The 27044-nt window shown below is 37.3% G+C and overlaps 1 protein-coding gene across 1 annotated transcript in view; it reads right to left on the reverse strand.

Annotated features, from left to right (window-relative positions):
- kcnh3 (potassium voltage-gated channel, subfamily H (eag-related), member 3) overlaps positions 1–27044 on the reverse strand; it is a 215027-nt gene that overhangs the window by 46389 nt on the left and 141594 nt on the right. Inside the window, exons 3-7 of the mRNA XM_059342198.1 lie at positions 16497–16631; positions 9936–10075; positions 7586–7844; positions 3845–4002; positions 2131–2332 (exon numbers count right to left, since the gene is read on the reverse strand). Coding sequence (XP_059198181.1) covers positions 2131–2332; positions 3845–4002; positions 7586–7844; positions 9936–10075; positions 16497–16631 — 894 coding nt within the window. The remainder of the gene's footprint in view (positions 1–2130; positions 2333–3844; positions 4003–7585; positions 7845–9935; positions 10076–16496; positions 16632–27044) is intronic.

Consider the following 27044-nt stretch of genomic DNA (forward strand, 5'->3'; position numbering starts at 1 on the left):
TGTGTTTTAGTCTTTTTGGTCACTTGATGTCTTTTTTTGGTCATTTTGTGGTTTTTTTTTAGTCAATTTGTATCTTTTTTTTAGTAATTTTGTGTCTTTTCTGGTCATTTTGCATCTTTTTTTTGGTCATTTTGTGGTCAATTTGTGTCTTTTTTGATCATTTTTGCATGGTATTATTAGTTATTTTATTAAATATATCTTCTTCACTGTATGTGTCACATACTTTCTACATTCAGACATCTTACACTTGAAGACAGGTTGCAGCTCAGAGGTCACATTTTAGTCTTTTTTTCTTTTTTCTTTTAATGGTTATTTATACCTTATGTGTGCTTAAATTAATATTTGCAATACGCAAAATGAGGGACCCCAAAACCAAGTCCTTTGGGCCTGGAATAGTCAAGTTTTTAGTTTGTTTTTACTGTTTTTGCTGTGAAGTTATAATAGTTTACTTGAATAAAAGTACATTAATAATAGCAGCAAAATGTACTTAAAGTATTAAATATTATATAAATAATATATATAAATACTAATTATGCAGAATGGCCCTTTTCAGAGGTTCATATTATCAGAAATACTTCTGGATTATTATCATAGAGACATTATGTAAGTACTTACGTTTAAGTATTATAATGATGCAGTTGGTTGAGCTGGACATTTTTATGCATGCATCATAATAATGATTTCATGTTTTGTATACATTTTTTTGAATATGTAAAGCAACTAGAGCTTTAAAATAAATGTAGTGGAGAAGAAGTCATACGGAGCATAAAACCGAAAAACACCAGTACAGTAAATGTTCTATATTTGGGTCATAATAATAATAATATGAATTATGATAACTTTCTTTATAAAGCACCTTTAAAAACAGCATTGCAGGAAGTTAATTTGCAGGACACAAAGAAGGCAATTAAACAACAGAAAAACAAACAAGAAGGCAGGAAAAAAAGTTAAATTAGATGAGAAAAAAACCAAAAGCAAAGTGGAGAGAAGAGAAGAAAAATTAAAACAAAAAAGACATGTCAATAAAACACTAATAATAGCAAAAAAAGGAATAAAAAATGGTGAAAAGATGAATAAAAAAGGTAAAAAGATATCCCATAAAAGATAGTCTATAAATATGTGTGTGTCTCACCAAAACTGACTATAACTGCACAATCAAGTACACAAACTCTATATCAAAGCAATCAAAACCTTCAATATTTCAATCAGGTATATTATAATTCCACTGTGCAATAGAAATATTTATCTTTTCTATGTGTAATAGGGCAATTTGAATTTGAACTGTTGAATCCGTCTATTTTGTATATATTGTTCCTAATTATATGTTTCTTATTATTCAAAGTGAAAATATTTTTTTAAATATTATTCTTCTTGCTTGAATTGCTAATACTTTTATGTTGCTTGTTTCTATTTTTGCTGTACACTTTTGGCTGCTGTAAATGAAATGTTCCTGTTGTGGGATTAATAAAAGGAATATCTTACTATATAAGATTTATAGTATATCTGTTTCTTATTTATTGTTAGCTTGGAGTCAGACCCAGACGAGCTCTAAAAGTGATCAGTGAAATAAAAATTAAAAAAATCCTAAATTGAAGAGGAAGTCAAAGGAGAGAAGCCAGGACTGGGTAGAGCAGACCTGGGCATCGGGCGGCCCCTGTCACTACCTTTCAAAATAAAAGCACCTGTTTCACACTGGACGACACCTTTTCAAAATAAAAGCATCACAACATTGTAACACCTTGAAAATGTACAAACATGAAAAACAAGCTAAATAATACAAAAACAACAATAGGAACCTTGCTAAATGTCATTTACAGTTGTGTTTAAAATAAATTGAATAGGCATATAGTGATTGGAGTATTTACTACTTTTTACTGCTATATTTGATTTACTCCACATTAACAGTCTCATCATAACATGTATTCCCATCAGTAGCAGCTCAAAACCAGATAATTTACTGTATTTTATAAAGCAATTACATTAATATTGAGCAGAATTTAGTTCAGAGTTTTGGTCCGGCCCCTGCAACCTTCGTGGTATTGGTCATGTGGCCCCTTGGGAAAATTAATTGCCCACCCCTGGGGTAGAGGCTCTTAACCATATGTGGGTAAAAAAACATGTTGCACTGACCGATATCCCAGGAGCCTGGACTCTCAATCTCCTTGCGGCCGATGAAGTACCAGACGCAGGCCATCCAGTGAGCCAGCAGGGCGAACATGGACATGAGCAGCGTGAGAACCACAGCGCTGTACTGGGAGTAGCGCTCCAGTTTCTGCAGCAGCCGCAGCAGCCGCAGCAGCCGCACCGTCTTCAGCAGGTGGACCCCGAAGTACTGCACAGACAAGGAAACAGTCTGAGAAGAGCTTTCATTCTGATCCTTTCAGCATGTCCTAGTAATACTTGGTGACTTGGTTTTTTTTTTATAAAGATGCTTCTGAATTTAACCCTTTTTAGACAAAAAAATTTAAAATTAACATGCATGCATAGTACTTTAGTCCAGCTGTTCTCAACCTTGGGGTCGGGACCCCAATTGGGGTCGCGAGATGATTTCTGGGGGTCGCCAAATCATTTTGGAAGTCAGCTCTGTCTCCACTGTGTTAAAGTGTTCATGTGTTAATGTCTTTTTTTTGGTCATTTTGTGGGTTTTTTTGTCAATTTGTATCTTTTTTTTTAGTAATTTTGTGTCTTTTCTGGTCATTTTGCGTCTTTTTTTTGGTCATTTTGTGGTCAATTTGTGTCTTTTTTGGTCAATTTGTGTCTTTTTTGGTCATTTTGTGTCTTTTTTTGGTCATTTTGTGTCATTTTTGATCATTTTGTGTCCTTTTTGGCCAATTTGTGTCTTTTTTTGGTAATTTTGTGTCTTTTTTGGTCATTTTGTGTCTTTTCTGGTCATTTTACGTCTATTTTTGGTCATTTTGAGGTCATTTTGTGTCTTTTTTGGTTAATTTGTGTCTTCTTTGGTCATTTTGTGTCTTTTTTTGGTCATTTTGATTCTTTTGTGGGTGATCTGAACTGTGCTTCTGATTCTGTTCAGTGAGTGGGGGTCGCGGACAACATGCATGTTAAATTGGGGGTCACGACTCAAAAAGGTTGAGAACTACTGGTTTAGTCCACAGTTTTAGTCGTCTGTCAGGATTCTGAGCATGAAACAGATTAATGAGAGCAGCAGCATGTGCACTAACACCACGTAGTCTCAGTGCGATGAGCATCACTTTGGATGAAATGATGATCTAATAAATGCCGAGGGAGCAACCCACATTAAGCCTACATTTTTTTCTCTTTCTGCTAATTCGTCTCGTTGCCTGAGAGTGTTCGAGTGGATAATGAATGCAGGAGACAGAGTGTGTCCACTGTGTTAAAGTGTTCATATGTTCATCCGTTTTAGTCTTTTTGGTCACTTGATGTCTTTTTTTGGTCATTTTGTGTTCTTTTTTTAGTAATTTTTGTTTCATTTCTGGTCATTTTGCGTCTTTATTTGGTCATTTTGTGTCTTTTTGGTCATTTTGTTTCCTTTTTTGGGTCATTTTGTGTCTTTTTTGGTCAATTTGTATCTTTTTGGGTCATTTTGTTTCCTTTTTTTGGTCATTTTGTGTCTTTTTTGGTCATTTTGTGTCTTTTTTGGTAATTTTATGTCTTTTTTTGGTCATTTTGTGGTCATTTTGTGTCTTTTTTGGTCATTTTGTTTGCTTTTTTGGGTCATTTTGTGTCTTTTTTGGTCAATTTGTGTCTTTTTTGGTCATTTTGTTTCCTTTTTTTGTTGGAGACAGAGTGTGTCCCCATGCATGTCTTTCCTGGAAGAAGAAGCTTGGTTTGTTCATGTTCAGACACATGTCGAGACACTCACCACGCTGACGTTGAAAGCATACAGCAGGTCAAAGGGCAGGGCGGCAATGAGGTCGACGAAGAGCCAGGTGGTGACGTAGTGAACGCAGATGGAGCGGGCGTCGTACACCACCTGACCGGACGTGCTCACAAAAGTGGTTCGAAAGTTCAGCAGAATGTCTGCAGAGGACGACAACAAAAGGCAGAAGCTGACAACAGGAAGAGGAGGAGCGTACAGGAGCCACTGACACATGATGGAGAACATGCAGAGATGTCAACAGTTCATAAACTGATCACAACAATTAAAAACTGAACAACGGTTTTGGTATTAACCTTCGTTTGTAAAAAATGATTCTAGATTCTTTTGAAAAATCATGTTTAATTATTTTTAAATCACTCAAATACTTTTTTAGGTCTGAGTTTTTTCTTTGTTTTAGGATGTAATACAATTATAAAGCCAGTCTCTATACTAATACTGTATACTCAAAACTGTTTCTGTAACCTCAAACTTGAGGATGAGAACTGTAATAGCCTAATATCTGGTGGATTAAAAATTAGACTTGTCATATATAAATCAGACAAACCAAACCCAGCAGAGAAAAAGCAAAATCTCCCCCAAAATTGACAATCAGGATCGCATTTTCTTTCCTAAAACGAATAACTTATTGATATGCTAATAACGATAGAAAACAATAAATTATAGGGGTTATTTTGGGCATTAATGTCACCGGACAGAATCAAAAAATTACTGTCCTCAAATACTTTTTTATGCGTTTTTTTTTGGCTCTTGATTAATGACATTCTTATGTTTTCTTGTCATATTTTATTTTTTAATATCAGTGTTTACCACAAAATTTTCTGAGACTATGATGACCCAGATAAAGAGTCATACTCCCCCAGAGAACTTTTTTGCCCTAAAAGCCTAAATTTGGTGCCTCTCGCACATTCTAATGCCACTATTCCATCTTAATCATTGCATTTTTTAGAGAATTATTGTAAAGGAGAATAAGGGTTCTTTTTTAAGGCATCTTATTTTGACAGTCAATTGATTCTGTGGTGGACTGAAATGTCTTTACATGGAAGTGAAGTAACGGAACAAGTTCCTTTATTTCAACTTATACCAAGTAGTTTTGTTGCTTAAACCGAACCAAACTGCAACAAAGAGAGCTTTCACACTGAGCTGTTTGTTCCTCTTGAACTCTGTTGGTTTTGTTAGTCTGTTTGATTTGTGCTGGTGTGAACGCTCAAACAAACTCTGGTGCGGACCAAAGAACCGAACTGGTTCTGGTCTTCGGTTCTCTTCCAAGTGCACCAGAGTTCAAATGTGACACTGGAGTTAACACTGCTGGTTCCATGTTTAAGATCTTAATATGAGTCTTTAGGATGTAGTTATTAATAGAAAACAGCATATGAAGAGAAACAATAAAGGGCTCATTTTAAGCATTGAGTGAGTATATTGATAAAGAGTTCAGCCTAATAGCTCTAACAAACAGGATTTCCTTTAACCTTTAACAGGACACTCATTGAAATACTTGCAAATTCCAAATTTCAACCCTAGAGAATATTGGAGGATATTACATACAGCCAGAATGTGTAAAAAACAACAACATACGGACCAGGGGGAGGGGGGTAATATTTTGAGAAAAAAAGTTTACGAGATTAAGGTGTCAAATCTACGAGAAAAAATGTGCAGATTTATGAGATTTAAAGTGGTGAATCTGCGAGAAAAAAGTTGTTTTTTTCCCCACTTTTGTCTCGTAAATCTGCAACTTTTTTCGAGCAGATTTGCCATTTTATATCTCTTAAATCTGCACATTTTATTCTTGTAGATTTGGCACTTTAATCTAGTAAATTTGCAACTCCCCCCCCGGTGTGTAGCTTTATTTTATTCATACTTGGCCTTAATATGCCGTCATAGTCAAGTTCTCCTCGTACAAGTCCAAACAGAGAGACATGGGGACCCATTTAGGTATCCACTGAAGTTACTAAATATAGTTCTTCGCCTGATAAAGGATTAACTGCGAGTGGCTCTCATAATTTCATCGCAGAAGTTTGCTGATGGAGCGCTTGTGCTCGCTCTGTTCCATTAAAGGCAAATTGTCCATTGAAGAGCACAGTTCTCCTGCAGTTAGACGGACAGCATCAGGGACAAAGAGGCCTGTCGTTTTCTGGGAAACGAGTTAGCAACGAGACCTAATGGTCTATTCTAAACAGCTCATATCCTTTCACTGCTGCGTATGCATCATTAAAAACTTCAGCTGAACTTTTATGATGACTGATGAGCCTCTCAGAGATGGCTGCTTCCATTGATTTCTCATCGGGGCGGTTAGGACATCGATGAGCAAACAGACGATCTGTATAATCATTAAGTGTCAATTACTGAAGCGAGCCCTGCTGTTTGATGAAGGAAAATACTAATCAGACAAGTGTTAATATCATGCACTCAGGTGTTTTTATAAGTACATTTGTCATGAAAGGAACTAAAGCCTGATGTACATGGACCCCAAAGACCTTCAACCCTTGGATGGGACAGCCTTTTACAGGAGGATAACACCATCTTGATGATGTGATTTTTGTCAAAAAAGCATAATTAGCAAACAGAATATTTGATGCATAAACCAGGTGTGTAAAACAGATCCTGTACCAGATCCTGTACCATCTTAAATCTTTTAAAAAAAATTCTGTGTAGATTTAAAATGCCAGGCTGAACACCCATGAACACCACCCTTTTTTCATCCAGGCATCATTTAGTGTTTTCATGTCACAAAAACTATGAATTATGGGCAAAGTCTGCAGAAATTCAGATTTCTGGAACATTTTCAATCTATTTTGTTTATGTATTATACGGCGTCCAAACCTAAAAACTGCACCAACACTGCTTGGTTAAGTTGAGGAAAAAGGTCATGGTTAAAATGGTTTTGGTTAAAATAACTATTTCTATACACAATTACTTGATACAGTTATGTAAGTGAGGTAGAACATGACGTATTTACATACAGAAGCTGATTTAAAAGTAAAAAAAAAAAAACACTGCCTTTTGGTTTGACAGGGGACACAAACACTGGCCTCCTGGATGGAAGTCTCTTGTTTGCTTCTTCCACCGGAACAGATTTCCTCTCTGTCTCTTTATCATGCTGCCTCATATCATATTTATTACTGCCTCTAGAGATCTACAGTTATAATCTGTATCTGTATTCCTTTGACCAATAAAATCATCTGTCTCTGTCTTAATGTGCGTTATACCTGAAGTTGTGTTAAATTGGGAAATATTACAATAGTATAATTAGGGCCAAGGGGCAATCGCACCGAGCACTGAGTGAATATTTAGAAAATAAAACATATATTTCTCGCTAGAAATGTGATCAAAATCCATTTTCATGCAGAAACTAAGAATATAAATATTGATTTTTTTCACAAAAAATGAGAGAACTGTCCGCCATGTTTTTTGTTCTGACCGCCGGGATTTTAAAAGTCACGTGACTTGGAACAAACCAATAGCCACGGGATATGACTGTCATTAACTTGCATTGTAGCCAAATCCGTGTCAGTTTCACGGAAATTTGAGTGATTCCGTGGCTATTCCACGGATTTTGAGTTAAGGGAATCCGTGGCTATTTCACGGATTCCTGTGAGACCAGGTTCGAAAGCGCAGAAAACACTTTGCCTTCATATTCATATTAGGGGCGTTTTGGCGAGTGAGACCGCCTCATTCCAGGTATTAGACTGTAATGGAAACACTCCTAATCACAGTCTGCTCCCTCACCTAAAATGAACAGGATCTCTACGAGGATGTCGCTGACGCTGGGCGGGCTTCGCGGGGCGGTGCTGCTGCCTTCGTCCCGCCCCCCCACCACCGTGAAACACACGTTGTAGGGCACTGTGACGGCCACGTAGAAGGTCGCCAGCAGAATCAACCAATCCCAGCCGGCCTTGAAGGTCCCGTAGTGCAGCAGGATGAAGCGAGACTTCTGGATGGCTGCTACCTTGTACTCTGGGATCGGAGGCTTCTCCCCGAACATGTTCTGCATCGAACAACAGACAACAACACACAGGTGAACACACAATAACATGTCCTCACTAAACCTCCAGGCTGGTGTTGTGAGGACCGCTGTAATGCAAACGTAGTTGAAATTATAGTCAAGTGCAGCCACTTATTTTAAATGTTTTGTTCAGTGTTGGAAAGGCAGAAGGAAAATTATTTCCAGTACCTGAGGAAATCTTTTTCACGACACTACAGTAGGAGATATTTAAGCAACAAAACTAGGTACATAATTAGCTCTTACAAAAGCCTTCCTGTATCGTTTTGTTCTCCGCCTAGAGGCCACAAAGCAACAGCCACTTAGTAAAGGATAAAAACGGTCCTGAAGAAAGAGCTTGACTTATGCTGCAGCTGTGAGGAGTTTTGTACCACCGTTTAGTTAAGATATTTTTATTTATTTATTTTTTCAGGGACAGGTTGACAAAGAGACAATACTGATTCAATAAAAACAGGTGAAAAAGGGTCAGAGGTATTGACTAGTTATTCAATGTACAAAATAAAACGCTCTTTTTACATTTTACTAACTGTGTCCCTGTGTTTCACTGCAATTAATAAAATCTATATAAATCTATAAGTCCTGTAGCTTAGGAATCAGCACAATCATGGCTAGAAGTGGGAACAGCTCAAACTTGTGATTTTTTTTCCTGATTTCTGTCATTCTAACTGTTCTGTACAAAGACAAGTTGAATTTCTCAATTACACATTTTTCCAGCCTCTCTTGTCCTCTCCTCTCTGCTCTGTGTAAACAGATTTTCAGTGAATATTTGTCACATGGCTGTTCGTCTCAGCAAAATCAATCATTGCTTTACTTCACAGACTGTGAGGAGCAGAATTCTTTTGAACAGGATCTAATTAGTGCAGATGCTTTATTTTTGGACACGTTTTAAATAACACATGTAGAATAAAGTGTTTCTTACAGAAATGTCACTATTTTAAGCTTTTTTACTTTATTTTTGGGTTAGTTTTTCTACAGAAAACATTCGTAATCAATGATCTGTTTAAAGATTGGCGTACAGTTCAAATTTTGACGATAATGCCTGTTTTAAAAAGTTACTTTCTGCAGTAAAACGGCATATTTGTGGTGGGTTAAAGGGGATTGAGCAAATAATAACCTATAAATAATAACATTATTACACTAAAATGCACAATCCTTCAAAAAAAATTTAAATTAAGGAAGGGGATTTATAACTTAAGGGGGTTAATGCTAATGTTTGAAACTCAGAAAGTCAGAACTAATCTCAAATACAGATGTGTGTCAGTTTTGGGTGTAAAATTATGGAATTATGGACTAAATGATGAAATAAAGATGTGTAATTCTATGTTAGTTTTCAAGAAGACTTTAAAATCTAAAATCATCAAGGGTTACAATGAAATTTGATTGAATTAGATTTTTCAGTTTAAGCTATCATGTGTTTTGTAACGATGTGAATTATTCAGTTAATGTAATGTATATAATGTAATGTATATGCATGTAGATGGTACAGGAAAGGAAAAAATAGCCTTGGGGCTTCAGCCTATTCCTTTTTCGGTTGCTGTCTGATGGATTCTTTTGTAAAAAACATGATTTTATTTTGTCTTTGTTTTGTTTTGTTTTTGTTTTTTGTTGTTTTTTGTAACCGAAATAAAGCATTCATTCATTAATTTCCAAATGGGCGTGACACAAACTGGCTGACCTCCAGACCATCTGGACTGCAGCAGATCTGCACCATGCTGGGGCTCATTTGGTTTTAAAAAACAACAACTTGTGAAACAGTTAAACTTCTTTTACTGTAAAGTAGGAGATCACTTTTTATTCCATCTGGGGACAAAAGAGTCTTTGAAGAATCTGGAAGTGTCTTCAGAACAGATTGTTTGTTGGTGAAGGAGCTGTGGAGGTTTTTAAAGGTTGGTTTGAGCTATATTTATCCTCACCACCGTGACTTGAATATAATCACCAGAGCAAATGTCTCAAAAGTAAGAGTAATCACAGAAGAAACAGTCTGGGGCTGCTTTGGCATTCAATACATCTTCTGGCAATCAAACATAAAACAAACCTGTGTGAGAGCTACAGATGTAGCCGTGGAGACAGACTTACATTGTTGATCTTCAGCTTGCTCTTGTCTTGTTTCTGCAGGTGTCCTGACAGGTGATAGAGAACAGCTCTGCTGCGGCGCCGGTTGGCGTTGAAGCCTGGAGGGCGAGTTACCTGATGCACCTCCAGACCCGTCTCCTCGTCTGTGGAGAAGAGGAGAACATGCTGAGACACAATCCAATCCAATCCACAGCACAAGGGGAGACTCTGAAGCAAGCTGTGTCAAACACTCTGAGCCCAGAGACTTTCAGTGACTGCAGGGTTCAGTTTTAAAGGAACACTCCACCGTTTTTTCATATTAAAACATGTTATTCGGTCAAGTAAGACGAGTTGATACAGACCTCTTGCGTCTCAATGCGTGCACTCAATCGCCCTGGCGCGCGGCGCCACTTGGCTAGCACTTAGCTTAGCAGTAATATCATCACTCCTGAAAAATCTTCTCCCCTCAGGAGTGATGATATTACTGCGCCGAGTCGAAGTGCTCCCAAGTGCGATTCCGCCATACATTATAGTTTTTATATCTTTTTAATATATAAATATATAAGTTTTTAATACTTTTTATCCGCTTAGAAAAGCGCCACGTTTTATTTTGTGTCGCCATACTTGGTCGTTTAACTACTCATGTAGCTGTATTTAAATAGGGAAAACGTGGAGGAGTTTGGTCGCTTCTAACTGTCCATCTGTTTGGATCCTAATGAATGAACTGGGCTAAGCTAAGTGCTAGCCAAGTGGCGCCGCGCGCCAGGGTGATTGAGTGCACGCATTGAGACGCAAGAGGTCTGTATCAACTCGTCTTACTTGACCGAATAACATGTTTTAATATGAAAAAACGGTGGAGTGTTCCTTTAAGGCAAGGGAAGGAAGGGAAGGAGGCCAAATAATGCTCCAAAGGCTACATTTAGCAAGGGGATAACTAACATTTTAAAGGGGTCCCTCCAAGGTTATGAAAACTAAAATTGAAAAAACGTTTTCGTTAACTGAAATAAAAATAAAAGCTAGAGTTTTTAAAAAAACGATAACTAACTGAAACTGTATTTTGTGGTTACAAAACTAACTAAAACTAACTAAAATTATAGTGAAAATGTCCTTCGTTTTCGTCTTTGTCAACTTTTTTCAGACATAATTCAGTGTTTCTATTTCAACATGCAGGAACACATGGTGAATATGTTTACTGAGACTGTATGAAATCATCCTATAGCACCATGCTGTCTCTCCTTGGTAACTGTTAGCTCATAACTGCTCTGTGTTTCTTCCACACTCTGATGTGCACATGCTGCTGGAGTGTTTGTCTAAATATTTGATGTGTTATTGACCTGCTGTCTGCCTTTGTGGCTCTTTATCGACTAAACAAGGTGTTCTTTGGGTAGCATTCGATGCTCTGGGCTGAGATCCAGATCTGTATTTACTGGAGAGAATCAATAATAACGGCTTCACATCTCCAACGCCTCCTTCGCTTCGTCTTTTATGTCACTTATTGAATACCGAAAGGTAAGATCAGGTGAGCTAAAGAAGGTGCAATAGGTAGATTAAAGGAGGCTCTCATCAAGACAGAAAATCTTTTCTTGCTCTCTCCATTTCCACTCCACATTTCCTATCATGATTGTTTTCTGTCTGTCCATAATATGATGCCATGCTTGGCAACCCCTGTAACCCAATCATTTTCATTTTCAGCCAGTAATTCGATTTGTTCATCAGATCTCGGACGGATTTCAAACAGTTCACATGGTGCAGCACAGAGAAACTGAACAATGTTCTTTCTGTCTCTGCGTTGCTTAATTTCAGGTCTATTCCTAAAAAAGTCCATTTTTATAAACAGGCACATACAGTATAAAAAAGGCTTATCTTCACCAGCATCTGTTTTTTTATGTACAAAGAAGATATGTTGCAATGTAAATCTATGGAGTTAGAGACAATGAGCCTCATTTTCCTATATTATCTTACACTTTTTATTACATTTGTTCCCAGGAAGGTGTTCTTAATTTGCAGAATTGTACCTGTGTTCTTATAATGATGAATCCTGTTCTCCTCTTAAGTTGAAAGGGTGTGACAGCTAAAATTTATTAGCAATTAAACACTCGGTAAATCCCCATAAAAGGTCCTGAGAGTTCTGTGTTGTGTGCACTGTCACACACAGAAAACTGAAAAGAAAAGTTGACAGAATTAAGTTGAGAATGTCTAAATTAAAGTCTAAAGGGGATGAAGTACCAGACTGCAAATGTAGAAAAACTACACTGCAAAAAAAAAAAGAAAAGTTGGGTGAACTCAAAATCTCAAGGCAACAAACTTCGATAAAATTTTAAGTTGGACAATTAAACTAAATATTTTAAGTTTTGTTTTTGAGTTTGCTCAACTCTGAATTTCTCTGGCATGATTATAACGCCGCTATGAAATGTCAGCTAATGTTGCGACCACAATTTTGAGTTAGCATTGATACGCTAATGGCTACTCTTGTAGCTGTAACAAGCAGCACTGCTAGCATCAGTTGGCCGCTAGCATCAGTTAGCCGCTAGCGTCAGTTAGCCGCTAGCATCAGTTAGCCGCTAGCTTTCGCTAATGACAGAATTTCCCAACAAAGAAATAAGAGTTATCAGAACTATTGTCCCTTGTTGTGAACCCCAACTTAAAGATATAAGTAACAACAACTCACCAACTTGTTTTTGAGCAGACAACTGGCTTCCTTTGTTGTGCTAACTTACATTATTGCCCTAAATGTCAATAATTTATATTTCCAAGTTTTACCAAATTAAATCACTGTTTTAGGCCAAAAAATACAAGTTGGCTTTTTTGCAGTGTACATCAGTGCTAAAGTGGAGATATTTCAGCATGAAGTGAACAGATTTACACTTTCAGTCATGATGACAGGATGCTTTACAAACTGTTGTTAAAGGAGGAACTAGGCTTCAATAGTGGCCTTTAGTCACACAGGGACATACATCAAAGACTAATGTGGACCTGAGTTAAGTTAACTTTATATTAGACAGCTTTATTCGTACATTTATGAGCATGGTTGTTATTTGGATGGCTTTAATTTCAAGCTCAGCACAGCTATGGATACTATCTGATCATTTAGGAGCCATTCTTACTGAAAATATCTGATTAACTCCTTGAGATAATCTATTAAAGACCACATGAAATGAAAATTTCCCAAATGAACATAGCTAACATTAAGGCACGACCCAGATCAGTTGGTGTTGTTTATTTAATTTACTTTATGTTATTTACTTTATGTCCTTATGTGCTTCAGTATTATGACTCTCTGTTAGAACAATTTGACAGAAGGATCAGATAGAGGAGGCTAATAAGTACAACGTTTACTTTGATTGATATAAGTCAATAAAAAGAATTTCATAGAGAAAAAAATAATGGCACATTTCCCTCGGGACTGGTAGAGGAGGGAAATGCTGTCGTTGAAGCCACAAATCTGCAACACAAAATGTGATGAGTGAATGAGAATAAAATAGAAGATAAAGAATCGTATGATTTGGGGCGGGGCTACCTTTGATTGACAGGTCACTGACAAGGCGAGCCGTCATCGAGAAGCAGAACAATGTGTATCCACGGCAACGTGTCAATAAAGTTATATATAACGTTATATAGATATAAAAAAGGTCGTTACCAGTTTGGTCTCATAACTTTGACCCTTTCACTGTATTTTCACTTAATGACAGTTTATTTGAACGTTTTGTTCATTAAATGTCTTGTTCACCGTTTTATTGGACTAACAGACATTTTCTGAGGTAAGTAATGAACATCTTGTTTTTGTATTTTTTGCAAGCAAAAATTAACCCATAAGAACTCACACCCAGTTATCCATAAAGGAAAGTTATGGGGGATATATCACAGTTAGTAATTTTATGTTTATATTATGATTAGTAATTTTGTGTCTTTTTTAGTAATTTTGTCTTTTTTTGTGTCTTTTTTAACTAATTTAGTTTCTGTCATTTCATGTCTTTTTTGTAATTTTGTGTCTTTTTTAAGTAATTTAGTTTTTTTTCTGTCATTTTGTGTCTTTTTTTTTTTTTTTTTTAGTAATTTTGTGTCTTTTTTAAGTAATTTAGTTTTTTTCTGTCATTTTGTGTCCTTTTTTTTAGTAATTTTGTGTCTTTTTTGGTCATTTTGTGTCTTTTTTAAGTAATTTTGTGTGTCTTTTTGTGTCTTTTTTAAGTAATTTAGTTTCTGTCATTTTGTGTCTTTTTTTAGTAATTTTGTGTCTTTTTTAAGTAATTTTGTTTTTTTCTGTCATTTTGTGTCCTTTTTTTTTTAGTAATTTTGTGTCTTTTTTAAGTAATTTTGTTTTTTTCTGTCATTTTGTGTCCTTTTTTTTTAGTAATTTTGTGTCATTTTTGGTCATTTTGTGTCTTTTTTTAAGTCATTTTGTGTGTCTTCTTTGTGTCTTTTTTAAGTAATTTAGTTTCTGTCATTTTGTGTCTTTTTTTTTAGTAATTTTGGTCATTTTGATACTGCCTCCAGCGGCCCCCAGGTTTTAGTTCCACCTGCTTCTCAAAATGATTCAACCAACTCCTGTATAGAGAGCGGTGCCGTCCATTTCCACCTGTAACTGCTGCACATGTGGATGTAGGAATGTAATGTGAAGATGGAGGAGGTATTTCCACGCCTCAGGGTCAGCTCTGATTATTATGCCATGGTTACTGATTTACTGATGCTGCTGGTTTTCAGAACAAACAGTATATGTTCTCTGGGGGAGCCGGTGCTTGCCGGTGGGAAAATGGGCTGGCTATACATTTTAAATTATTAATAAAGCCAATTAACACAGTGAGCAGTGAGAAAGCTGTGGTAGTGAATGTGTTTCCAAATGTGCTTTTGTGAGTGTTCATACACACAGTTAAGTTTCTCTTTCTTTGATATTTTTCCACTGTCCTTCTGCGTCTCCCTCCATCTCACTGTCTGATTCTGCGTTTGACAAAAAGGTACACCACGCTGCGCTAAGTGCACAAAGTGAACCGCTCATACAATTAGCAGGCTCCCACTGAGCAGCAGCAGCTGAGGGAAAGTAAATGTGATTGTTTGTGTCAACTCATCACACAATAAATGTCAAAGTCTTTTCTTTTCTAGTTTATTTGTCACTTTTTCTCTCTTCCATTTTGCTCTCACATCAAGCGCTGCTTAATTTAGCAGAAACAGGGACGTTATGTTAACGGTTAGCGCCATGTCTCTGCAATGGATCAGGAATAAAAGACATTTAAAGCCTTTGTCCTGCTCTTGTTTTCCCTTTTCCGTCTTCTTTGTTTCTTGTCCTTTGTCCCCTGTGGTGTGTACTGCACTCCAAATCTGGTGGCTTGAATTTGAAATGTAATAACTCATGCAGTGTGTAAAACTCAGTCAGAGTAAATGAAAGCAGACTTCAATCATTTTGGCAGTAAGGTAATGAGATATTCAGCCAAATAAGAGAGTCTGTGCAAGTGGGGGAAAATTGGGTAAGTGATTTCAAGCAGGTGCTCTTCCCACCAGGAAGCTCTGCAGACTGCAATCTAAAAAAACTAAAATTTTAAACACTCCACTTCATCTTAAGAGCCTTGATTACTCTGCCTCTCTCCCTGTCTCTCTATTCAGCCCTCAAACTCTCTGTAGAGAACTCAGCTGGGGACAGGATTTCAGGTTTAAAAGTCAAATTTGAATGTCTGCTATAACTGTATTCAGTGTTTGCAGTAAAACGTCTGCAGGATTACAAAATATTGAATACAGTGCAGTTATTCAAGACATCCCCCCTCACAGACTCACACACAAACTTCTAAAAAATCTGCTCTTGCAGCGGTGCATGCTGGGATTTCTCACAAACAGACAGAAACACTCGAAAAACAACTCAGGGCAGGAAGTGATGGAGGCCACTCAATCATTTCTAGCTCAGAGGGAAAAACAAGCAGGCAAGCAACCAAGAGTTTGGACTGATTTTTGGGCAACAGGCAAAATAAATAAATAGCTAAATAAATAAAGGAGGGGGCTAACCTGGCAAAAGGCTCACTTTTTGAAAAAATCCTACAGGTGCAGAATCCTTGCAAATTAACAATGATATTATGGGCCTTCAGGTAAAAATCTTGGCTTTGAAGGTACTCAGAAGTTCTTTTAATGATAAAAGTCAAAAATATATACTGTTAACAAATAAATAGTTTTGGAAAATTTGCAATACATTTTTGGTTTTGGACCAAATTTCTGCATGATGACGACTTTGAGTCTCTGACAGAATGTTTCATTATCTAATAGTCAGGATGAGGTTTACACCGGGGAAAAGATGGAGGATGAGAATAAAGTGCTGAAAATGATTAATTGATGCCTAATTGTTGTTTGTTTGAAAAGACAATTACTGCAGCAGCACTTAATAGCTGAAAGGGAAAACTCAGAGCATGCAGTCGCCCTCTCCGGGGAGGTACAGCACAGATGATAGAGCTGGCATGGAAGGTTGTGATGGAAGCTGAATACAATGCATTCAAACATGCATCTATGAACCTTGGGAATAAACTGTGACAAAATAATCCTACAAAACTGAGGCAACATTCTCAGACTGTGAGGTAGGACTGTCAGCGGGAGGTGTTGTTCATATAAACTGACCTGTCTCGGGTCCATTCTCAGGATCCTGGTCCTTCTTCTTGTCCGTGATGTCTTTGTGGGACACGAGGAACAGAACCACCTCGCCCTTTTCATTCTTAATGGGAACAATATCCAGAAGACACCAGAACTGTGTTCCTGGAGAGAGAGAACACAAACAAAATCATACAGTTAAAATGCATCTTTAATACCTTATGTACATCTTAGCAATCTTTATCCTTTTAGATCCCCAAATGTTTATTTATTGTAAATATAAATTAGAAGACAAATGATTAAAACACACACAATGCCGTCTCTCTACAAGATCTCAATCAGGTTCACATATTTACATTATGTGGCATTTTCTAACTGGAGCTTCTATTCAAAGTGAATTACAAAAGTGCATTTCAACCACGAAGATAGAACCAAAAATGTGCATTTTTAATTCTGCATGCTGTTGGTCACTAGTGTGCAGAAACCTTTCCTGCATGTAGCGCAGTCTGTATATGACACTGCATCTTGTTTTCTCCATTGAAGGAAACCCTAAAGGGCACATTATCATGTTTGATACACCCTAGAGGACATTACATCAGATTTTCCCCAATGGAAGTACATTAAAAATACATTTGATCACATTTGTCACATATCTTTATCACAGAGAAAGGGCACCCTTAAGGGCAATTTATCCTTTTTTATCTATCGGGTGGCCTAAGCATTTAGCTGACGGCCCTATGGAGCCCAACAGGGTTTTGCAATGAAGATATATAATATAAATGTCTATTGTACTATATATCTTTTCTTATATTGTCTCAATAATGATGATGATGATTTGCATTCTGATCTATAGCCCCTCTTTTCTTCTCTCTCTCTGATCTGCTCCTCTCTGTCTCTCCCTGAGGTTTCTTCTTCTTTTTCCCCTGTTAAAAGGGTTTTTTAAGGAGTTTTCCCTGCCGATGTGAGGCTCTAAGGACAGAGGATGTCTTACCACGTACAGTCTGTAAAGCCCTTTGAGGCAAATCTATGATAAGTGATTTTGGGCTATATAAATAAAATTGACTTGACTTGACTTGATCCTTACAGCTTGAGATCCTTGGGAGCAAAGCATGAGCTGAATATTATCAGCAGGCCAAGTCAACACAGTAAAATATGCACCTGGAAGATCAGTAATTTAATGTGATTCATTTTAAGTGGAGTGCACAGGTCAACAACACCAGAGTGAATCTATCATCAGTGATTTTCTGGCTGAGATAAATGTAAGCTGATGTGGAAGAAATGCTCAGATCTTGTATGTCACGACAGAGTAGTAAGTCTGGCATTCAAATTTTTACTCACATAAAAGTAAAACCATCAAAATACAGTACAGGCCAAAAGTTTGGACACACCTTCTCATTCAATGCGTTTCCTTTATTTTCATGACTATTTACATTGTAGATTCATCAAAACTATTAATGAACACATGTGGAATTATGTACTTAACAAAAAAGTGTGAAATAACTGAAAACATGTCTTATATTCTAGTAAGCAAAGGGTGGTTACTTTGAGGAATCTAAAATACAAGACATGTTTTCAGTTATTTCACACTTTTTTTGTTAAGTACATAATTCCATATGTGTTCATTCATAGTTTTGATGCCTTCAGTGAGAATCTACAATGTAAATAGTCATGAAAAGGTGTGTCCAAACTTTTGGCCTGTACTGTATATTTAAAGTACAAAAAGTAAAATAATATGGTCCATTGCAGACTAATATATTGATGCATTGATATGTTTGTCACTTTAATGTTGCAGCTGGTAGAGGTCATTTTAATGTCTTTACATAGTGCTGGGTAGTAGAATTTCCTCCTTGGGATCATTAAAGCTTTATCTATCTATCTATCTATCTATCTATCTATCTATCTATCTATCTATCTATCTATCTATCTATCTTTATCTATTATAAAACTGAATCTGTAAATCAACTTGTAGCTGAAGTCACCGAATACATGTAGAAAGTATAATAATTGCCTCTGAAGTGCAGTGTCGAAATATAAAAGTACTAAATGCACAGTTCCGCCAATGATTGTGAGTACGTATGGGAAGTATATGTGAGTGAGTGAGTCAGTGGCAGTTATGAGGAAAGCAGGCTGAGCTCTCATGTTTAAATCCCTGTGATTTGCTGCATGCATCCTGTATGTGTGAGACACATACAGGATTGGCAGAGGCACTGAGTTTGCCCTCAGGACACACATGGACTTTAAATTAGCGTCTGTGAAAGGAGAGAGGCTGCAGAAGTGCAACAATGAAAGAAATGTAAGGATGGATAAATGGATGGACCTCTCTCATTGTGTCCAGGAGTAAAATGGTTCACCTTTGCCAGCTGAGAGGTTAGTCAGAGGATATTTTCCATACATTTATTACATTCAGAGGTACCATGTGCCTGCAGCTACAATGGGGCTGTGCACAGCAGCCCTTCAGTCTGCACCAAAAGCTGCTTTTTTCCCCCTGTATTCTCTATACCTTCAGAATGCAGCAGCAGCCCTGTGTGAGTAAGTGCAGTGAGGAGAAGGAGATTGCAGGAAGTATGAATTCACTTTAACCCATTGAAGCCTGGAAAGCGGATACGTCGTTTTGTATTATTTGTATAAGCTCTCAAATACTTTTTGAATTTCATTTCTATCTGCTACAGAGGCTGAAAAATCTATTATTTAGTAGAAGCGTTGACACTTCTGTTGAATTTCCAGAAAAACTTCAGGTTTTAGGGGCTTATTTTAAAATCGCCCAGAGGTTTTACAGGCGTTTTAGGCGTCAATGGGTTAAAGCAGGAAGTATGGATTCACTCTAAAGTCCGTGCCTCGTCTGTAAACTAGAACACCACAGACAAGCTTCGATATAAATGAGATTGTGCTGACTGACTTGGAGCAGGAGCTTTTTGGGCTCTGATTGCATTTGTTACCGCTGCAGAACATGCATCATTTAAGCCATCTGTCTGTGTGATGATGTTACTGAGGAAAGCCTCGCAGATGTTTAGATTCTCAATGAAGTCACATCATTCGTGTTTCGATAAGTTGGTTAAAAGACATGATGCAAAGTGATAGTGGTTTGGAAAAGGTTTGTTAAACAAGCAGACTTTAAAAGAGTAATTTAACACCAGACTGAACGCGGCATCATGTACATTTACTATTTACAAGTACTTTTCTACTTTAAAACCACATGACATGACTCCTAACAAACTGCATTTACTGTTCATGTGTCTGCTTTCGCCGTGTGGCTTTGTACTGGTGTATCGCTGTTTTCATTTTTGATGTTGTGGTTATCCTTGATATTATTCTTTGTATGTTATTTGTGTGTACATTATGTCTAATTTGTAAATATGTTTCTGAGTCTTTGTTGTCTAGAATTGTGTTTTAGTGTTTTGTTTTCATATTGTGGCTCCTAATAAGTAATCCACTGTTCTTTTCTTTGTTTATTCGTTAATAAAAAAAATAAAAAAATAAAAAAAAGTTATGCGGCTAACGGTACAGAGCTGAGTGTTCTAAAAATAGCACACGTCGTTATACATACGTGTATGGTTCACTGTTGTAAAAAAGGCTGCAGTTTCTGTCAATTTATGCTAAAAAAAATCACTTCACTGGTTCAAAAAACTTTGAGATAAGGCGTTATAAAAGACAGTTTAAAAATAAATAAATGACATAAATGCTGGAAGTGAAGTCGTTACGAGGAAGACGTGACTACAGGAAGTGACATAGTTCATAATTTAAATATGTGATGCAGGAAGTTAAGTGATGTTTAATCATATGGTTCACTGTTGTTTGCACAGGAGACACTAACGCTGTTCTCCTGGGTGAAAGTCTGACATTTTTTCTGACAATGAGAATGAACTGGAGTGTGAGCAAACGTTTCTGTCAGTGCAACTACCAAATAATAAAACACTAAACTGAAATAAACAGTTTCATGAGTTTGAAATATGTATATTTTATTTCTGAGTGCTAACAGATATATTTCCGTGACACAAGAAGTTTTGAGATACTTTACTTTAGAGGGATGTTACAGGGGCTAATGTGGTATGTGAGGCCCTGCTCATTGACATGTCTGCTTACTTTATGTAATTTAATCAGTTCATCCTTGAGTCCAAAGGGACTTTTGTGCCAAATTTGAAGAACTTCCCTGCAGGAGTTCCTGAGATATCACCTTCACCAGAACAGAACAGACAGAAAACTGGAAAACAAAAAAGACCAAGCATATAATTAAAACACTGTCACAGCAGCTTGGTGTTTTCTTAAAAAGGACAGCTGGCATTTGTCTATATTGTCCCTTTTTCTAAGCAAATCCCATGAAAATAACAACAGCAACAGTGTGTGAGTCAGACTCAGCACTTTCTAACTCTCACTCTCAAAGCCCAAAGTCCATTACCTTTGAACAAATCTGGTCAAAAATGTCAATGTATCACATCTTAGAAAATGTTACATTTTCATTTGTTTGTCAGTTTTTACAGCCACAAATCAGAACACATTTGATCTGATTTGTGTTCATGTTGAGGTAGGAAAATATCACACAGTTTTGCAAGATTTTCAGAAAAACTGACGGCCTAAATTTCATGAAACTTGGTGGAAGGCTGTGTTACTGGCTCAAGGGAGAACCTGTTGACGTTTGGAGCGTATCCAAATGAAGGGCTGGATACATTCATTATTTTTCAGTTTCATTTATATTGCAAGATAATATCCGCTGCGGTCTTCAATGCCCTTCTATTTTTTGGAAAACAATGGAGCTGTACTAGTACATCAGACTTTGGTTTTGGTCTTTTCATGGGATTTATCTGGGTTATCAAATGACAAATGTGCCCCCTCGCCGGCTGGTTCATAAATGCATGAAATCAGGCTGAAAGCAGCTGTTTGGGTTTCCTGTTACTCACCTGTAATCTCCGACTCGTGACTCTGTGAGCTGCATGAGACTGTTTCCTGCCCCTCTGAGACTAATTCCCTACAGGGGATCATGCATGTAAATAATGCATTTAAACAAGCACGAGGAAGGGCTCAATAAAAACATCAGCCACACTGAGGAAGCAGGATTTGTCCCTGTTTGACTGGAAGAACACTGTTAACAAAAGCAGGGCTGAAAAAGCATGTTCTGTTCTCTCCATGCATAACTTTAGTCAATGTTTACAGATACAGAACGAAAGGCTCTCTTTAATATACATGTATATTGATTATTGTTATACTATAATGAGTGCACATCATTATTACTGACAGAAGGTTATATCTGGTTAATTCATATGCATATTAATTTGTTGTGTGCTTAATTATTTCTGCCAGGTTTAAGCAGGGAGGGGATCATGTGTTTGTTTGTGTGCCTGCAGCTAATCTCTCATATTACTAGACCATCAGCACAATACTTTACACATTTATGACTGTATGCTGAAGGATTCTTCATGGTTGTGGTGATTGTTTTATATCGTCTTTGACTGCAGGACCACAATAGTGTTTCATTTCAGGCAGACATCAGGCAGGCCTCCTCACTGTCCGCTTTTAAAAGGAATCTTAAAACCCATTTTTATTCACTGGCTTTTAACTCAACATGAGCCTTTGCTCTGTTTTATTTTTTGTTTCTATTTGTTCTTTGTGGTTTTTTAAAATTAAGATTTATTTTACAATTGAGATTAATTTTAAAACCCACTTTTATTTACAGTTTTTTTTGTTTTACCCAGCATGAGACTCGCTTTGTTTTAGTTGTTTTTGTTTGTTCTTTGTTTTTATTGTTTTTATTGTTGGTCTGTCCTGCCATGTACAGCACTTTGTATCAGCTAACGCTGTCTTAAAGGGCTCTATAAATAAAAATTTTTTATTTGATTTGATTTGTTACTTGCACGAGACAACTATTGTTGCTCTGTACCTGCTGTCAAAGTACCAGATATGTTGGAAAACCAAACATCTTCATGTCTGGATTAAAAAATCAGTTCTCACAGTTTGGTGAATTTCACCTCCTTCTCCAGGAGTCTGGATGACCGCCAGTACATCGCCACTACAGTTTCATTAACCCAAATAAACTGATGTGCTGTGCTGTGATTAAGGCCCCGTTTACATGAGGACGCTTGCGGGTAAAAACGATAAAATATTTTATGGGAAGTGCCTCTTGTTTAGACGATGACGGCGTTTTTTGTAGCTTAAAAACGCAAAAATCTGAAACCACCCTCCAGAGTGTAAAAGTGTAATCCTCTCCTCCGTAGCGTGTCGTCTACACTGACAAGACACAAAACTCTGATCTGATCTGCTCACGTCACGTATGTGTTTACGTCACATACATGCTCCAGGACAGGAAATAAAGAAACGTGGGATTATTTCCATGGTGGGACCTTCAAGCTGCTCTGGCAGCTCTAATAAACTTACAGGAGTCTTTCCACCAAATGTCCAGGATATGTACAGATAGTATTAGTGAACAGAGAAGGATCTGGAATTACCTCCATCACATTCTGGATGCAGCGATTGGTGGGAGGAGCCAGACGGCTGTGAACGAGACCTGGGAGATCTAGTGATGGTGGAGAACTTTGTGGAAGGAGTAGCTGATGAAAATGTGTGGCGTGAAAACTTCTGCATGCCCAAAGATGCTCTTATGGCTTTAAGTGATGCCGCCTGGCTGCATACAATCACATTTCACACACTTTTGCGTCACCGTATGCAGCAGATTTCCTCCTGAAAACGCTCGTCTAAACGAGGAATAAAAAGTGAAGACGAGACGCCACTTTTGCGTCTTCTGTTCAGACCGTCCTCGTGTGAACGTAGCCTTCATTGCAATAAACATATCAGCGTTCCAAAATAACTACAACATGATGCCAATGTGTAAAAAGTCTGAATTGATGCTTTGTCAGGTTTGTCTGCAAGAAGAGAAGGAAACAACTTTTGAAATGCTTGTTTCCTGATGGTAGTTTGGGACAATCTGTGATTTTAATTATTGAACGGATGTATAGGATGCTGAAATGAACGGTACACCATGATACAGATTTGTAAAAAGTCTGAATTCATGTTTTTTTCAGTTCACTTATGGGAATGTGCACGGCTCTCTCTCACACATACTTGTGCATGCATCTCTTTCATCTCTTTTTCACAGTGAAAACATTACTTTTCTGTTGCGTGCCAATGCAACAAGACAAACTAGATTATTCAAATTTATTCTCCAATAAAATTCTACAACACGATCTGCAAACAAGGACCAAACAACTTTTAAGATGCTTGTTGTCTGAATGGAGTTAAGGACAATCAGGGCTGTGCTGAGAGCCACTACAACAGTAGTATGAACCCAAAATACATATATTATTCTGTGATTTAATTACAATAAACTGATCTAAGGTAGCTATTCTCAACCTTGGGGTCGGGACCCCAATTGGGGTCGCGAGATGATGAAGTCAGCTCTGTCTCCACTGTGTTAAAGTGTTCATGTGTTTTAGTCTTTTTGGGGGTTTTTTTGGTCATTTTGTGTCTTTTATTGGTCATTTCGGGGGTTTTTTTGGTTATTCTGTGTCTTTTTTTGGTCATTTGGGTTTTCTTTGTCATTTTGTGTCTTTTTTGGTCATTTTGTGGTCAATTTTGTGTCTTTTTTGGTCATTTTGTTTCCTTTTCTTAGTCATTTTGTGTCTTTTTTGTCATTTTGTGTCTTTTTTTTAGTCATTTTGTCTTTTTTTGGTGATTTTGTTTCTTTTCTGCGTCATTTTGTGTCTTTTTTGGTCATTTTGTTTCCTTTTTTGGTCATTTTGTGTCTTTTTAATCATTTTGTTTCCTTTTTTGGTCATTTTGTGTCTTTTTAATCATTTTGTGTCTTTTTGTGGTCATTTTGTTTCTTTTTTGGGTGATCTGAACTGTGCGTGTGAGATTGTGTTCAGTGAGCGGGGGTCGCGGACAACATGCATGTTAAATTGGGGGTCGCGACTCAAAAAAGGTTGAGAACTCCTGATCTAAGGGATGCTGAAATAAATACAGCATGATGTTCATTTATAAAGTTGATTTGTGAGTTTCTGCTTTTTCAGTTCTGTCTGCAAAACTAGAAGCAAAAAACTTTAAAACTGATTGTTTTCTTAATGGAGTTTGAATCGATCACATCTCTACAGAGTACACTTTTCTAGTTTGCTCATGCTTTATCCCCTTTTCATTTTATAAAAACTCCTACAGACCTTACCTACAAATGTGAACACTGAGATCTATTTATACTCTGGTGCTCTCTTGGTGTCTCAGCTTTGACTCATGCTCCTGCAGCACTGAGGCTCTGTAGGTGACTCCACTGATCCTCTCACCTTTTATCTGGCGCCATCATCAGGTCTTTGTTCCCCCCCAGCTTTTAAAAATGGTTCATTATGAAAAAATGTTATTCCAAGTCATTCGCGTGAATTTATTGGCTTGTAAATCACGTTGATATGAATATATAATGAGTATGTACTCAGAGGATAAAATGCAATTTTCAAATTGTGCCTGAGGCTTTGGGTGAGAGCACCATGGTGATCTGAGGGAGGGAACTGGATATAAATGTGTTTATTCTCCCCCTGCCCCCCTGGGGAACAGCTGAAATGCTAATGTGAGCTCATAGAGAGCTGATAGGAGCTGGAAACACTTTTAATTTGTCATTTGTGTGTGTTTGGAAGAAACAAGCCTCTACAAACCTTGTGTTGCTCTTTGTGATGGGTTTATATCTCAGAGAGGCACATGTGTCCTCCATCTATACATGACTCCCACTCCTTTATATTAATAATTAAAGAGTGGATGAATGATTTTTTTCCTGCTGTTCTTCTTTCACAATCATCTTCTCTCTTCATTTTCCTGTCACTCACTTTCAGCCCCTCCTGTCTCATCTCTTTCTACCAGCTCGCTCTAAAGCAGGGGTCTCAAACTCAAATTACCTGGGGGCCGCTGGAGGCAGTATCAAAATGACCAAAAAAAGACACAAAATTATCAAAAAAAAGACACAAAATGACAGAAAAAACTAAATTACTTAAAAAAGACACAAAATGACCAAAAAAGACAGAAAAAAAACAAATTACTTAAAAAAAGACACAAAAACAGAGACACACAAAAGACACAAAATGACAAAAAAAGACACAAAATGACTAAAAAAGACAGAATTATTAGAAAAAGACACAAAATGACCAAAAAGACACTAAATTACTTAAAAAAACACTAAATTACTTAGAAAAGACACAAAAAGACAACAAAAAACAAAATTTTACTAAAAAAAAGACACAAAATTACCAAAAAAATACATAAAATTACATTACATAACATTTCCATTCTTGCGGTAACAACAACACGGCAGATAATAAACGCTCCGGTAGCAGCTGTCTGTCTTTTTGTTAACGTCGTCATAGAAACAAGTGAAACAAAGCTCCAGCCGGAGCAATAAAGGGACCTTCTACACACAACACGGTAAAGTGCCATTCATATAAAACTCACATTAAACTTTCATATCAAGGTGGGGGCCACAAAATATCGTCACGAGGGCCACAATTGGGCCGCGAGTTTGAGACCCCTGCTCTAAAGCTTCAGCAAACCACATCAACAGTTCCAACTTTCATCACTTGTGTTCATATGAAGTCGTACGTATTTTCCGTCTCTTTAAAATCACTCGCCAACTGACTGCTGGAGCGCCAGAGCGGATTATTTTGTGGTGACACACGTGATTCAGTCACTGCAACATAAAAGCTCTTCTGACTTTGCACATAAAAGGCCAACGGGTTCTTTTCATACATGCAGCAGGTCTCTGAGATTCACATGTTCATCCCCTCAGTCGCCTCTTATATGGAATCTGGTATAGCAATTAACTACAGTATATACTATTTTTATGGCATTTATTCATGCAGAGAGATTCTGCTTAGATGCACAACCTTGTTGACACCTTGAGGCTGCCGTACAATCACTTGAGTCCGTTTGAGCTGTTGGGGTTTTCAGGGTTTTTCTAAATGGTCCTGACAATAACAGGAGCATGAATGTGTCCTTGCTTACAAATTCAGATGATTCACATTCATCGTAAATTTTTCTGCGCCTGTTGGTGAAACATTATGAGATGCAAATCCTCAGTTTCTGGCCCAATTAAACAACTGGAGGGTTCATTTCTAGTTTAGATTTAATCACTGCAATGGTTTTCCAAAAAACTGTAGTGGTGGTATTTAGGAAGCTTTGCATCCATGAAGAAATCTTTCTGTCTCTGGCTTGAACTTTATCAGCTGACTGGGTGTTCACATCACATCGTTGCTGTCATAGTTTGAGAACTTTCGCATAAAACATATCTCTATATTCGGTCTCTATGTTTTACGATACATTAAAAGTGCATTCTGTCTTTAACCGAACATACATGTCACAAAATCTGAAAATCAATTCCAACTGAAGTGAATCTATAAGAGCTTTTTGATCACTACAAGTGTTAAAACAACTCCAAAATCAACACTCACTAACTCAAAATTATTAACACTGAAAAAACAACACTACAGATGTTGCTGTGTGCCTCTGCCTCCCTTTGGATTGACTGAACTCCCGTGTACTGAACCTTTGCCTGTGATTAAAGACTGGTTACTTCCTGTATCTGCCTCCAGAGTGCTGCATTTGAGTCCTGTATCTGTGCTGTGC

Source organism: Centropristis striata, chromosome 10 (genome assembly GCF_030273125.1).
Source record: "Centropristis striata isolate RG_2023a ecotype Rhode Island chromosome 10, C.striata_1.0, whole genome shotgun sequence".
Lineage (NCBI taxonomy): Eukaryota > Metazoa > Chordata > Actinopteri > Perciformes > Serranidae > Centropristis > Centropristis striata.